The sequence below is a fragment of the Anopheles cruzii genome, chromosome 3 (genome assembly GCF_943734635.1).
Source record: "Anopheles cruzii chromosome 3, idAnoCruzAS_RS32_06, whole genome shotgun sequence".
NCBI classification, from domain to species: domain Eukaryota; kingdom Metazoa; phylum Arthropoda; class Insecta; order Diptera; family Culicidae; genus Anopheles; species Anopheles cruzii.
In genome coordinates, this window is record NC_069145.1 from 60,338,205 (window position 1) to 60,350,599 (window position 12,395).

General features: G+C 46.9%; 1 protein-coding gene across 1 annotated transcript; it reads left to right on the forward strand.

Moving 5' to 3' along the window:
- Positions 1 to 1,348: 1,348 nt before the first annotated feature.
- Positions 1,349 to 2,408, forward strand: LOC128272942 (coiled-coil domain-containing protein 43). Its single transcript, XM_053010831.1, has 3 exons — positions 1,349 to 1,576; positions 1,740 to 1,958; positions 2,024 to 2,408. Exons 1-3 carry the CDS (start codon positions 1,424 to 1,426, stop codon positions 2,261 to 2,263), a joined length of 612 nt encoding a protein of 203 aa, XP_052866791.1. The 5' UTR covers positions 1,349 to 1,423; the 3' UTR covers positions 2,264 to 2,408.
- Positions 2,409 to 12,395: the final 9,987 nt, after the last annotated feature.

Below are 12,395 nucleotides of genomic sequence, written 5' to 3' on the forward strand. Positions count from 1 at the left end.
TGCCGTGAAATGGCTCCGAATCTAAATACGTCCGTATTTTTGAAAAACAAATTTGTGAATGAATTTTCTGAATTTTTGTTTGTTTAGTTCTGGCCAACCATTTCCGCGTTTTGCGTTCCCGGGCTCTTTCAAAAATTTCGAATTCGAATTTCGAAATTCGAAATCAAACAACTGTCAGTTTATGCATTCAAATCGGCCGTGGAAAAATTAAACAACGAAAACAGTAACAACTGTAATTTTACGCGAAACAATTAAATAAAGCGAACCGAAAATAAAATAAGTGAAGTTCATATTTATATTTATACATAAAATATACATATTTTTATCCAAATCTCAGCAAGCGACCCATAAAGAAATCGTATAGGATCGTAAACGAACCGTCAGATGGAACGTGAAATTTCGGGCTCGGGCACTCAAAATTGTTCACTGGGAACCAGGATCAACAAGGACAAGAACCTGCGACTGCATTAATAAATTCTCATGCAACAACAACATGAATCCGATCAATAAATTTAGTAGTACTGAAAAACTGCGTTTTCTACCCCTTCAATAAACCCGTTTTTAATGTTGCTCCAGATACCGCAGAACAAGTTGGTTCCCCAACCGGCACTGGTCTCTGTGCTAAGGCCGGAGGGGGCCGGAATGTGATTGCTCATCACCATTTATTGGTTTCAATAATACATATAATATGACTAGCAGACCCGGCAAACTTAGTAAACAGATTTTGGATTTTATCTGGTTCATTTTTTTATTAGGTTTTGGATAAAATTATTCAGTTTAGGTCATCTACATCTTTATTCTTAGCCGCCAAAATTGTTCGCTAAGCAATTGCTCAAAGAAAGCTTCAGCAAACGTATTTAGCAATGCAACTATAAAGCTGGGGCCACACGAAGCGTAAAACCGAGCGTAAAAGCAGTTCTGAGCTGAAGTTTCTTCACGATAGATTCGATAATTTCGATAGATTCGATAATTTGATTCGTCGGCATCCGTTGATCTGGGAATTACTGGCAGTGTTTGGCGGCAATCGCTTATTCACATTAAACATTAAATAAAAGCTAGAGATTGGCTTATCAACTGGCTATGTAGCTTGGCCATAAATTGATACACGAAGGTGGAATCAACAGTTTTGAACAGTAAATTTTATTCTATTTTGCATTTTAACACAAAATCTCACCCTGTATTGTTCAAATTCTGAAAGTCAAAACAAATGATTTACAACACCGAGTCCAATACTTTCCGTCATACCTCCCTCACAATCCTGTTTAATGTGCAGAATCGACCCGGGGACTTAAATGTGTCATTTCACTGAGAACTGTCAATAGAAAAAATCAACCGCTGTACGGAAAAGGAGGTGTGCGGCAAGTAAAATTTTCGACCTCCGCGAACTCCGCGAATCCCGACGAAACATAAATATAGCGACACGATGGCCGAATTTAATAGCTGGCTTAGCTCGAAACTGAAAGCTTCCAACGCGGATGAGAGTGTGTTCGGCTCGTACATAACCGGAATCCTCGAAGGAGACGAAAATGATGAGGAAAAAATGGAAGCCTTGGAGGGTATTCTCAGCGCAATCATTGTACGTTCACTCTATGTTCTAGTATTGGAAAAATGCTCGCAGTGTATGTGCCAGCGGATGCACCGTGGCACCATCAGCAACCATCAGTGTGGCAAGAAAGACAGCATCTCATGTTCCGTTTATTTCTGTTCTCTTTTGTTTGGGGCTGGCCCCGGGACGGTAGGAAACAGATCTGGAACCGTTCATCAAAGAAATACTCGACAAGTGGAAAATTTGTCACGATCGAGAGTCGGCCAACGGCACCGGCTCCAAGCCGACGATGGACGTTGAAGTGCGTCTGGCCAAACTGTTGGAGGGCCAAAAATTGGCCACCAAGGTAGAACGCGAGTACACCGAAGAGGAACGGCGAATTAAGGAGCAAATACTGTCGCAATACAGCCAGGTGAGTGTGGCCGGCGTGTGGCACTCTGTAATACTTCACTTCACAATCACGAGATCTGGTTTTAGCTTTCCGAAAGTGAGCATGAAGATGCCGACGAGGAAGGGGCTAGTTCTGCCGATCCGAAGCTGGTCAAAAACACAAACGTTGCCGATGTACTGGCCCTGGCCAAAGAGAAACGTGAGCAGGCTAAACTCGAGAGCCAGCAAAAGAAGGAAAAGGACAAACAGGATCGAGAGAAGCAACGACAGTTACGCGAAGAAAAGAAAGAAAAGCGAAAAACCGTCAAAGGTGAACGGAGGCGGTAGCAACAACCGGGCACTTGCGGTCAGTTATTTTTTATTGTTTCAACCAAGCACTGCTGCTGCCGGTGCTTGACGTTCGCTCCCCCCTTCCTGTATATCACTAAATGTGTTCCCTCCTGAGTGATGCAAAATATACGAAAATCTCTGTCTGCGGATTGTAGAATCGTTCATAGTCCGAAAAATGCACATTTATCATTGACATTGTTTTCGATATAATTATTTAATTTTATTATAATTGACGTTTTCGATATAATTTTCCGGCGAACCGTATGAAAACTGAGCTACCGCGGTCGAGCAGCGCAACTCCGCAGCCCGAATGAGCAATTCGTGCTCGACTGCTCGACTGTGTACCTGTCCGACCGCCGATTGCTCAATAATCGGCCATATTCGTTTTGATTTCGTCGTCGTTCGTCGTATTCGCAATCGCGTACGGCAACCAATCGGCCGTAAAGTTTTGTGGGTCCCGTTTTTCTGCTGCGACAAAACTCTCGGTTCATTTAACGTTTCGGAAGGCGCGCGCGTGTGTGATTCGCGTCCATCGAGCGGAAAGTCGTTACGGCGAACAATTTCTGTGAAACCCGCAGCCTCTCTGACGGGTGCAAACGCAAAAACATTGGCCGCACCGTCGTCATCATCGCCCGCAGTCGCAGTCGCTGGATCGAGATTTTTCACCTACACCTACTTCCCCCACTCGGTGCGTAGGGCGCAAAAGGCACAGATTTGTGTCCCCAAAACACAACTTGTTAAACAGCACCACCACACACGACCAGTGCTAGAGGAGTGTGGGGGCACGAAACAATTGTTTTCTTTTTCGTTGTTCTATGGCGTGTTGCGTAGTGGTTCCCTAATTACCTCAATTCGGCCGTGAGTGAAGAATTGCGCAAACGGACGGTGTGGCGTGAAGCAGCGCCCCAAAACGAAGGTCCTAAAAGTACCATCTCATTTCATTTTCCAATTCAAGAACGAGCACTGTGCCTTGTACGAAGCAAGCTCCGGGAAGCAGGTTTCTTCCCGTCATCGTCTCCGGTTGCCCTGCGCCGCCTCTTTTGGTGTCACACTTGGCGGCGTGAAGCGTAAAACAGGGCTGTTGTTGTTGTGTGCGTAAAGCGCATGTTCCTGTGTGCGTGTGTGTGAGGGGCCAAGAAAAGGATAAATAGTTTGCCCCAAGGCCCAATGTTGTCACCGCAGACACAATAGTGCCGTCTTGTGTTGTGAGTGTGCGTGTGTATCGTTCTGTGAGACAACAACACACACACAGGCAGACAGGCAGGTGAGCTACTGGAATATTGTGTCACAATAGATCGAAAGCCCCGCCGTGGAAAGCCAAACAGCCAAAATGTGGTGCCTACTGAGTGTGATGATTGCAGCAATGACGATGGATACAGCAGGACGACGGTTCTTGTTCTGGGAATGCCTTGACGGCCGTTGACGCAGTACCCCGGTCAGTGTGTGTTCGTAGTAGGCGTAGTGCCCGACTGTGTGTGCGGGGTGAGCGACAGTGTGGCCGAATGTTTGGCCGACGTCGTACCTGTGCGTGACGGGGAATTGGTAGAAGAAAGGAAAAACGAGTATTCCGGAACCTACCTTCGCTTCGTGAGTGAAACGTCCCCCCCGGCCTCTGTTCATAATATTGTTGTTTTCCGTGGCTCATCCGTGCGTGAATCTGGCGAGTAGTGGTGTGACTAGTGCGTGTTTGTGCCCGTTTCTTGAGTGTGTGTGTGTGTGGCGCAGCCCTGTGTTTACTGTGTCAAGGCGGTACGAAACGGTTCTACAACGAGCTGCGAGCTAATTGTGTTGTGAAACGCCGAAATAAATCGCACTATCAAACACCCGAATTGACAGTGGGTTTGCTTCATACATTCAAACGACGCGCGTGCTGTTACTTTGTGTGTTGCTTTGACAAGTGTTCAGAAGACAAGTGTTGTGTTGTGTGTGTGCTCCTCCATTTGACAGTCCAGGCTTGCGAAAAGACCCTTGGAAACGCTGGGGACCGCCGATCGGATCCTTTTCTTCGTTGGAATAGCATGCAAATAAACCGCAAAGGTAAGTTCCGCACACTTTCCCGATAGCTGGCCGGTGTTGGCCGCGTCGATGCCGATGTGTCGTGTTTAATAAATAAACAAAAACAAACACACACACACACGGGAGCGGTGTTACAGTTTTAGGTGGTGCCGGAGTGCCTTAGCCGGAGTTTTCAAGGATCGCATCGCCAGTGTTGGTCGGCGGTTGAAAGGATTGGTTCGCTCGAATAGAGATCCGAACTTTTCCTTTTGCATTTTTTTTCGCACACAGCGCGCGACACACGCACGGATCCTCTCGGTCGGTCGGTTCGTGATCGATTTGTGTGTGCTCCGACTTGTGCGTGTGTGTGTGCACTGTGAAGTGATTTAGTAGTAGGCTGTATGTTTATTTTCTTTTCATTTTTATTTTGTACAAGCTTTCCTTTTTCGCTCGCTAGCTAGTGACGGGCGTGCTAGTGTGCGTGCGTAGTTATGTTCAGCAGCGCAGCATAATGGATCGGCGGCGACGGCGACGGCGATGTATTATTATTTAGGAATGATTCAAGTTTCGTTCTCTCACTTTCGCGCACGCCAGCATGATGATCTCTCCCTCTCTCATCTTTGCTTCTGTCCCTCTCTCTCTCGCTGTGTTGTGTTTCTTCTGCTCGTGGCCACGGTCTGGTTACACAATTTTTCCTCGAGCTTTCGCTCTTTTCATCCCTTTTCGTAGACCAACACACACTCACAGACTGGGGGGTTTTATTTCGAGCAGCTGCATCATCACCACTGTTCGAGCACTTTTCCCCTGAAAAGTGACACCGAGAAACGTAGGATGATAGGTCGTGATTTTCAATTTCATGCGACACACACGGAATGCGATAATAGCAGGCGGTGTTGGTTACCAAGGGGGCTGGTGATAAAGTTAAACGAAAAAGTAGGATTTTGAATCTTGACCGAGCACCGAGGTTTGTTCCTTTTTCCCATGTGCTAAGCAATTAGTCGAACGTTTGCCGATTTAGTGAACCGCTTTTGGTTTTTAATTCTATTTCTACTACACAATAGCATTTAACATTTTACGGCTTTCTGTCGCGAGTTGTGCGTGTGCCGCGGCTGATCTCTCGCTCGAGCGAACGAATCGGATTTGCGGTGAAAATTTAACGAAACAAAACCAAAAAAAAAAAAAGAATTACGTAATTTACCAAGCGCAACATACCAACACAGAACCGGTTGCGTTGGCATTTTATTTCGCTCCTATTCGGCTCTCTCTCTCTCTCGCTCTCCCGTTTGCCGACGGTTTATAGTGTATTATTGCGGGCTCCACTATACTATGATAGAGCCCCACCGCCGGTGGAGACGGCGGGGCGGGGTGGGCCAGGCTCTGGTTGACGCGGCAACAACGCGGTGGTAAACGCAAGCCCCAACACACAACATACTCGCCGCCGCTCTTCTGTGGCGCATAATAACATACCATTTGTGCCAAGAGTGCCCAGTGCCCCCCATTATCGTGTAGCGTTTGAAGCCATCTGCTGGCAATCTACGTTTTTTTGCCAGTCACTCACACATATACACGCGCCCGGTGGAGTCGCGTTCTCATTCACTCCGGTGGGAGGGCCCCATTCACTCACTATATTTGTGGGGAGCAGTCGCACTCGGCGAGTGTCTTTGCGCGCAAGATCACCACGAGAGGGCGCCAGCGTACCCGAAGTTTGACAGTGGTGTGAGTGCCTACGTCAACCCGCCGCCCGCCGTCGCATCCTTGATGTTTGTTTGTAGTTTTGTTTTGAAACGAAAGCAGCGCCCCTCGCGCCGATCCGTTAAGAGGATATAAATTAAATTTCTTTCGATCGTTCGTTCGGTGGAGAAATCCTGTCTGGCAGCCATTCTATTTCTAAGACCCACCACCATACACTTTCACGTGCCGTGCGTTGGCAAATGGCAAAAATAGTAGAATGGCGATAGAGAGGTGGCTCATTTTAATTTTACACATGGAATGCGTGTGCCCTGCGTTGGCTGCCACGGTCGTCGAAATGGTCCTGCTGCTGGTGGTGGTGGTGATAAATGATTTAAAAATAGTAAGGATCGTGCGGCGCAGATGCGTATAATTTTTCGCGTTCCCTCGCACGGCCAGGCAACATATGAGAGTGGCCAAAAACCTATCCCCAAAGAGGCGGGGGGACTCCGGCCAAAATAATGCGCCGACCGTTGAATTGAATTTTCGCTTTCTATTTCGCCAAATATTTTCCCGCTTCTCGTTGAGACTCGCGATCCGCGCGTGTGCCCTTCAGCTGCTCAGCTGTTTTTCGGGTGGGATTTCCGGGGCGGCGCACATGAAGGTGGATATGGATGCACACACAGGCTACCAGCTGGCCAAACAGCCACTTCGTGCAAACGCCCGCCAAAACACAGGGCCACAAGAGTGGGAGCGTGCCTCAACCTGGCATTGGCACCGTTTCCACGGCTAACGGGGGTCAGCGATGTACTTGCAAGAAGGGGAGCAGTAGTGTGTTTCGGCTGCCCGATCCGCCGAATGCCTTATGCTAATTAATATGATTAATTAGCTAATGGTGCGGCGGGGGGGGGGATACGTATTACGTGTAGTAGGTGCTAGTGGGCGCTTAGTTGCAGGGGTGAAAAAGAAGCACGACACGACTTTATGACCACCGTAAATCAAGTGATAACATTCGTTTCACCACGCAGCCTTGCCGTGTGAGCGTTTTTGCTGCATTTTTGCTGCGTAGTTAAGGCATCGGAGATCGGACTATGCGCCCCCGGGAGATTCTTGCGCGTTGCTGCGCCTAGTGCATTCCAAGGAGGAGGCGGACGCCCTACGCTGCGGAGGCGATTAGCATTTGGAGTGTTTGGCGATTTGAAGAAATGAAACAATCGTACGTTGATATGAAATAATCATCAACCGGGGGTGGACCGGGTGGGAAAAGGCGACCAGCTAGTGAAACTGCGCAGTACTTGTTGAATGCCAGCTAGGCGCGCGGGTGGTGAATGGAATACAATGTTGTTTCGGCAAACTTCGAATTCAATTGATTTTCTATCTTGCATTCCTCGGTACCTCCAGGGTCATTCCTACGTTACGTGAATACACTGGAACGTGTCGAAATAAATATTTGCATAAATTTGGAACCAAGAATGTTTTATACGATAAAAAAATCTTTCGATCGACCTTTTGGTAATAATAATTTAGTTGTATTGTAGGTTAGTATCGTTCCAGGATCAACACTGTTGCTTCATGTTGACACCCTGGCTTATACTGAGCTAATAGTCCGTACAGTCCACGAGCTAAACATAATAATTCTAAATAATCGGGGAGCATTCGGTCCTTCTACGAACATTTTAAATCGTTGATGTGAAGTTGATTAACTGACGGTCACAATTTCCAGTCAATACAATTCAGACTGAATAAAATTCTCAAAATGATCCCTAATTTATACTGGAGAACACCAACGAATCTTGTCCTAAAACTTGCTGGCGCGCAAAGACTATCGTTCGAAATTAACAAACTAAAAGAAGCCCTAATCAATAGATGCAATAATTCCATCCATCCAACAATTCGAGTGCTAATTATCTGAAGCTTTTGAATCTGACTAGTTGTAAGATGCTGTTAAGTACGATAGAATGACTCAATTTAAATAGATTTAAATGGAAACATTTTCATTCCAATCATTTTGAGACCTTGGACTTGTCAAATAGCTGCAATCTCAACGTGGAATATCTCTGTACTCTTATGTAATCATGCATTTTTGTCTAATAAAGAACCAATTTTAAACATAAAAAACTGACGGTCACTCGCAGGGCAGCTGACTACGAACATGTCCTGGGAAAGAATACGACGCATTGCACGGGTTATGTTGTGCGTGAAAATGGTCTCGACACAGCATAGCTGCGATGTTATCGATTGATATCGATTAATGTGGGTGCCGGTTTTCTTCATTATTCATGGTGAGAACCATTTCGGACCGACCTGCCGAAACTTTTATCACCCAACCCGCGTCGTTGGCGTCTAATCCCCTTCCCGGTAAGGTGAGGCACCTTGTGTTGGCGGCTCGGAAAGCGCTGAGAAAATTTAGAGTTTGCTCGGCCCGGCCGGGCGATACTCATTGATATTCTAGCCAGCTGCTCAAACAAACTATTTCCTCTATTTGGGTCAATGATGAGTGCCGCGTTTAGCATACCTGGCTGAAGGTGGGCAGCGTGGGTTTCTTTATTTTACAAGCCTTGAGCTTACACCGCCTAACTACTCCGAAGCGGTAAACACAGTGTGTTATTGGTAGGTGTTTCAGCAGCAAACTCAACGAACGCCGTGAAAAGTGCCTCGGCGTGTGCTGTGCCACGCTGCAACATTGGAGTAATCGGCTCCGCTTCTTAAGACGCTACCGGGCTCTCCTATGTGGTCGACTTCCGATACATGGTGTGTCCTCCAGGGCATCGCCGGTTGGATCGTTGGATCCGTCGCCGGTGGCATGTGGCTATCGCTGGACCACACCGACAGACGGTCGTCGCAGCTGTCCGCTTAATTGATTGAAATGAGCTTTGCGCAAGTTTCGCCAGGTTTTCTGTCTGGATTTGCGTTGACATGGAAATGGAGCAGGCAACAATAATCTACGACCACCGCAGCACCGCGCAGCAACTTCGGCGCGTTCCCATCTGCGAACGAACTAACCATCCACTTCTTTCCACCTGCTCCTGGTGAGGTACCGCGTGGTCGGCAGTAATATGTATGCTAACGCGCGCTTCTCGAGCCGCTCCGACGATCGTTCTTCAATGTTTGATCCCATCTTGCGGGGTCCGGCTCTTTTATGGGAAGCTCGCCGGAAGCCCCCGACACAGGTTGCCGCCGTTGTTGGAAACAATATTTGATGGGCACAATAAATGACGGTTCTTTCTCAAAGTCATAAATTCAATTTTGGCCATTTGGGAGCAACCAGAACACGCCCGAAGGCTAACCACTGCTACGGAGAGTCCGTAACCTGGTGCCGGTACCAATGCGGGGAATTGATTGATTTGGGGGCCAGGCCATCGATGACAAAGCAGGAGGGTGAGGGTGCAATATGTTTTGGAAACACTATGAAAGCATTTTCACGTGACGCCATTTGTGAACCAAAAAGGCTGCAAGGTAATTAAATATTAGTTTTATTGTATATCCCAACTATTGGAACTGCAAATTATGCGTTGGCTAAGGGATGCATGAACAAATAAACTTAATATATGATGGCCTGTCGCATAAATAAGAATTGGCGCTCAGTCTCTTTCTTTTCCTATTATTATTAGATGATGGGGACGTTCGTTTCTGATGTACGATCTTCTTCGTCTATCGATCGGTTTTTCCAGCACCTTCACTCCAGGGTGTGCGTTGTCAAGTCATGCTTCTGGCGATTCATTTGGTCCGAGAACCGGGCGGCTAGCACCGAAAGGAACCGAATTTATAATGAAATAATTAAGGATATAATACAATAAAACGTCAATCTAATAAGAATAAATCATTTTCAGTCGTCTCGCTCACTCGCTCTCGCAGTGAGTTTCATACTGTTTCCTTCACTTCCGTTTTGCGAACCGCTTTTTGTTGTTGGTCGTTTTCGCGCATCAACCTTCGACTCCTAATTTCAACTCGCCCGTCTCGTTCCCGTCATGTTTTCTATGTTTTGTTTATCGCTATTTTGAGCAGCTGGTTTTTGGGGCGGTAGCGGGTTTGATCGTACGCCTTTACTTTCCTGTCCGTTTTTCCCCGTGTGCGCCCCGTGTGTGACACGTTGGTCGGCTCGCGTTTGCTTCTTCCTCTGCGCAAAGGAGCGCAGGCAGCCTACTTCTTCACGGACCCCTGTGTGTGTATGTGTTCCACGGACGTGCTGTCCACGGAGAGAGCGAATCTCTTCCAGGGTCTCTGGCCGGATTCGGATCCCGCCTCCAACCCGCTTACTCTGCGGTTCTTATGGGTTCTGCATCTCTCGGTGATTCATTCGGTGGTGTTTTGTGTTTTCCGTTTACGGAACTGCCACCATAAATAATATTAACATGCGCATTCGATTCACATTCTTGTCGGCGGCCGGCCAACCCCCGGCACACAGGACGGCGGGACGCTGTCGTCAGCGGCGTATGTTGGGTATCGGCCGGACCGGGGTGATTGGGCATAGTGTTTAGATGTTTTTTTCTATTCCATGTTTTGCATGCCTCGGTTCGTGTTGAACTTTTTGCCTGCTAATGCACGATTCCTGTTGTTGCTACGCGGACTGTAGAGGTCAGAGACTCTGTGAAATCGATAAAAGTATTAACTAAAAAAAATATATTCCTATTCTAAAACTTTAAATGAAGCCGCCTTCCTCTAGAATGTAAAAGAAAGCATGTACCAATTTAATTTGTTTGTGAAAAGGCATGCAGAATAATCATAAATCCTATGCATTATTTGGCAATAACCAGCCTATAGCTTATTAGCTCAATTCCTTTTTATTTCGGCTTGATTGTGGTTTGGTTGCTGTCCGAAATGGAAAGAAACCCACACAAAAATAACCCCAAATTCGAGGAACAGAGAAACTCCAACAATATTTGTTCGCCGTATCACACATAAGGGTTGGCTCCAATTTTGGTGGTTTGGCAAGGGCGCTGATGTGGGTTTGACTGCTGCTCGAAGGATTTAAATTAGTGAGAATTTTTCTAACATGTTCCACGCTGTGTTAGCCCGTGGAGGAATTTGATGATTTTTTGCATGCATCGTTTTGTTTCGCTGCAGCTGTTTTTTGTGCAGGGCGTGGTGCATCTTTTTTATGCATGTTTAAAATCAATTTAGAAAGAAATGTGTTCTTGCCAGTCCACTCGACGTAGAAAGTGGAACGAGTCGGCGATGTAATGGCAAAATGGCTTTTGAAGTCAATCCAGTTAGATCCAGATCTGATTTAAATATGAAATATCCAAATTTTTTACAGTATCGTTTGCCCTCATTATTTATGTTGGAACCAGAAGTGGCAGTAAAACGAATCGATTCGATGGTGCTTCGAGTTAGTCATCGCTCTTTATCATATTTCTTTGTTCCGGCAAAATTGCGTTGTTAAAAAAATGCGTTTTACAATATCTTAAAGGCATCAATAATTGCCTGCCCCACCGTGTCCGGAGCAGCTTTTTGATTCTTGATTTTTTTTCGATTAGCAAAAAAGGAGAAATTGCAAGTCACGGCGGAGCTGCTGAGTGGTCTACCAGTACTCTGTCCAGTAAATGGCCTATCCACTAAACCTCACTTGTTAGCCTTTCCAGGGGCAGACACAGCCTTAGACCCCCGTGTACCGTACGATCGATTCCTTTTTGGGAGGCTTCGGTGTGTCATTTTTTTAAATCCTCGACGAACGGATTGATGGATTAGGTTTATAAACTTCTATTTGAGCAATTGCCTTTAAAATAATTTTGTAATTTTTTACTCTCCAATTCGATAATTCGCTTTTTTTAGCTTTCGATACATTTTCTCCCAATCACAACACAACGCGTGACTAGCCTTCCCTTCAGGGGGGGGGCAGGCACATGTGATCACGGGAACCCACGTCGTTGCTGCGTATGGTTTTAAAACTGTGTTCCTACCAGCTGAACCTTCATGCGGTCGTCGAGACAGGGTCAAAGCCAACGTCAAGAACATGGTCCGCCGAGCACGGCTGCCTGAGCGAGAGAGAGGCACACAGCCTGGGCGAAACAGAAACATTTGGTGGCCACCAAAATCCGCAACATATGGGACCAACTGACCGCGCGAGACGTTCACCGCCGAGGTTTCGGACGCAACCACACACACACCATCGCCGCGAACCGGGTTGCGTCTTGGACTCACGCGATCGCGGCGTACTTGTGTTTGCAAGTGCGTGGTCTCTCTTTCTTTCCCTCGCTCTCTATCCCGTTTTCGTCTAAGAAACTGCTGATGGACCGCGAACACGCGAATCTCTGGCATACACAATTATACGAGCATCGGAAGCAGCCGGTGGTGGGCATAAGGCTGAGCGCGAGCATAAGGCGGAGCGGTGTAGCCGAGATCAGTTGGAGCAGTGATCGGTTGACTTGCCAGCAAAGATCACAATTCGTGTGTTTGCTTGATGTTACAACACAACTGCAGTTGAACCACAAAGCAAAATGATGCTGCGGGAGTCTCGTGAATTGTG

Coding starts and splice junctions, on each gene's coding strand:
- LOC128272942 (XM_053010831.1), top strand. CDS start 1,424: ATGGCCGAATTTAATAGCTGGCTTAGCTCGAAACTGAAAGCTTCCAAC. Junction 1,577..1,739: donor GTATTCTCAGCGCAATCATT/GTACGTTCACTC, acceptor CCGGGACGGTAG/GAAACAGATCTGGAACCGTT. Junction 1,959..2,023: donor TACTGTCGCAATACAGCCAG/GTGAGTGTGGCC, acceptor ATCTGGTTTTAG/CTTTCCGAAAGTGAGCATGA.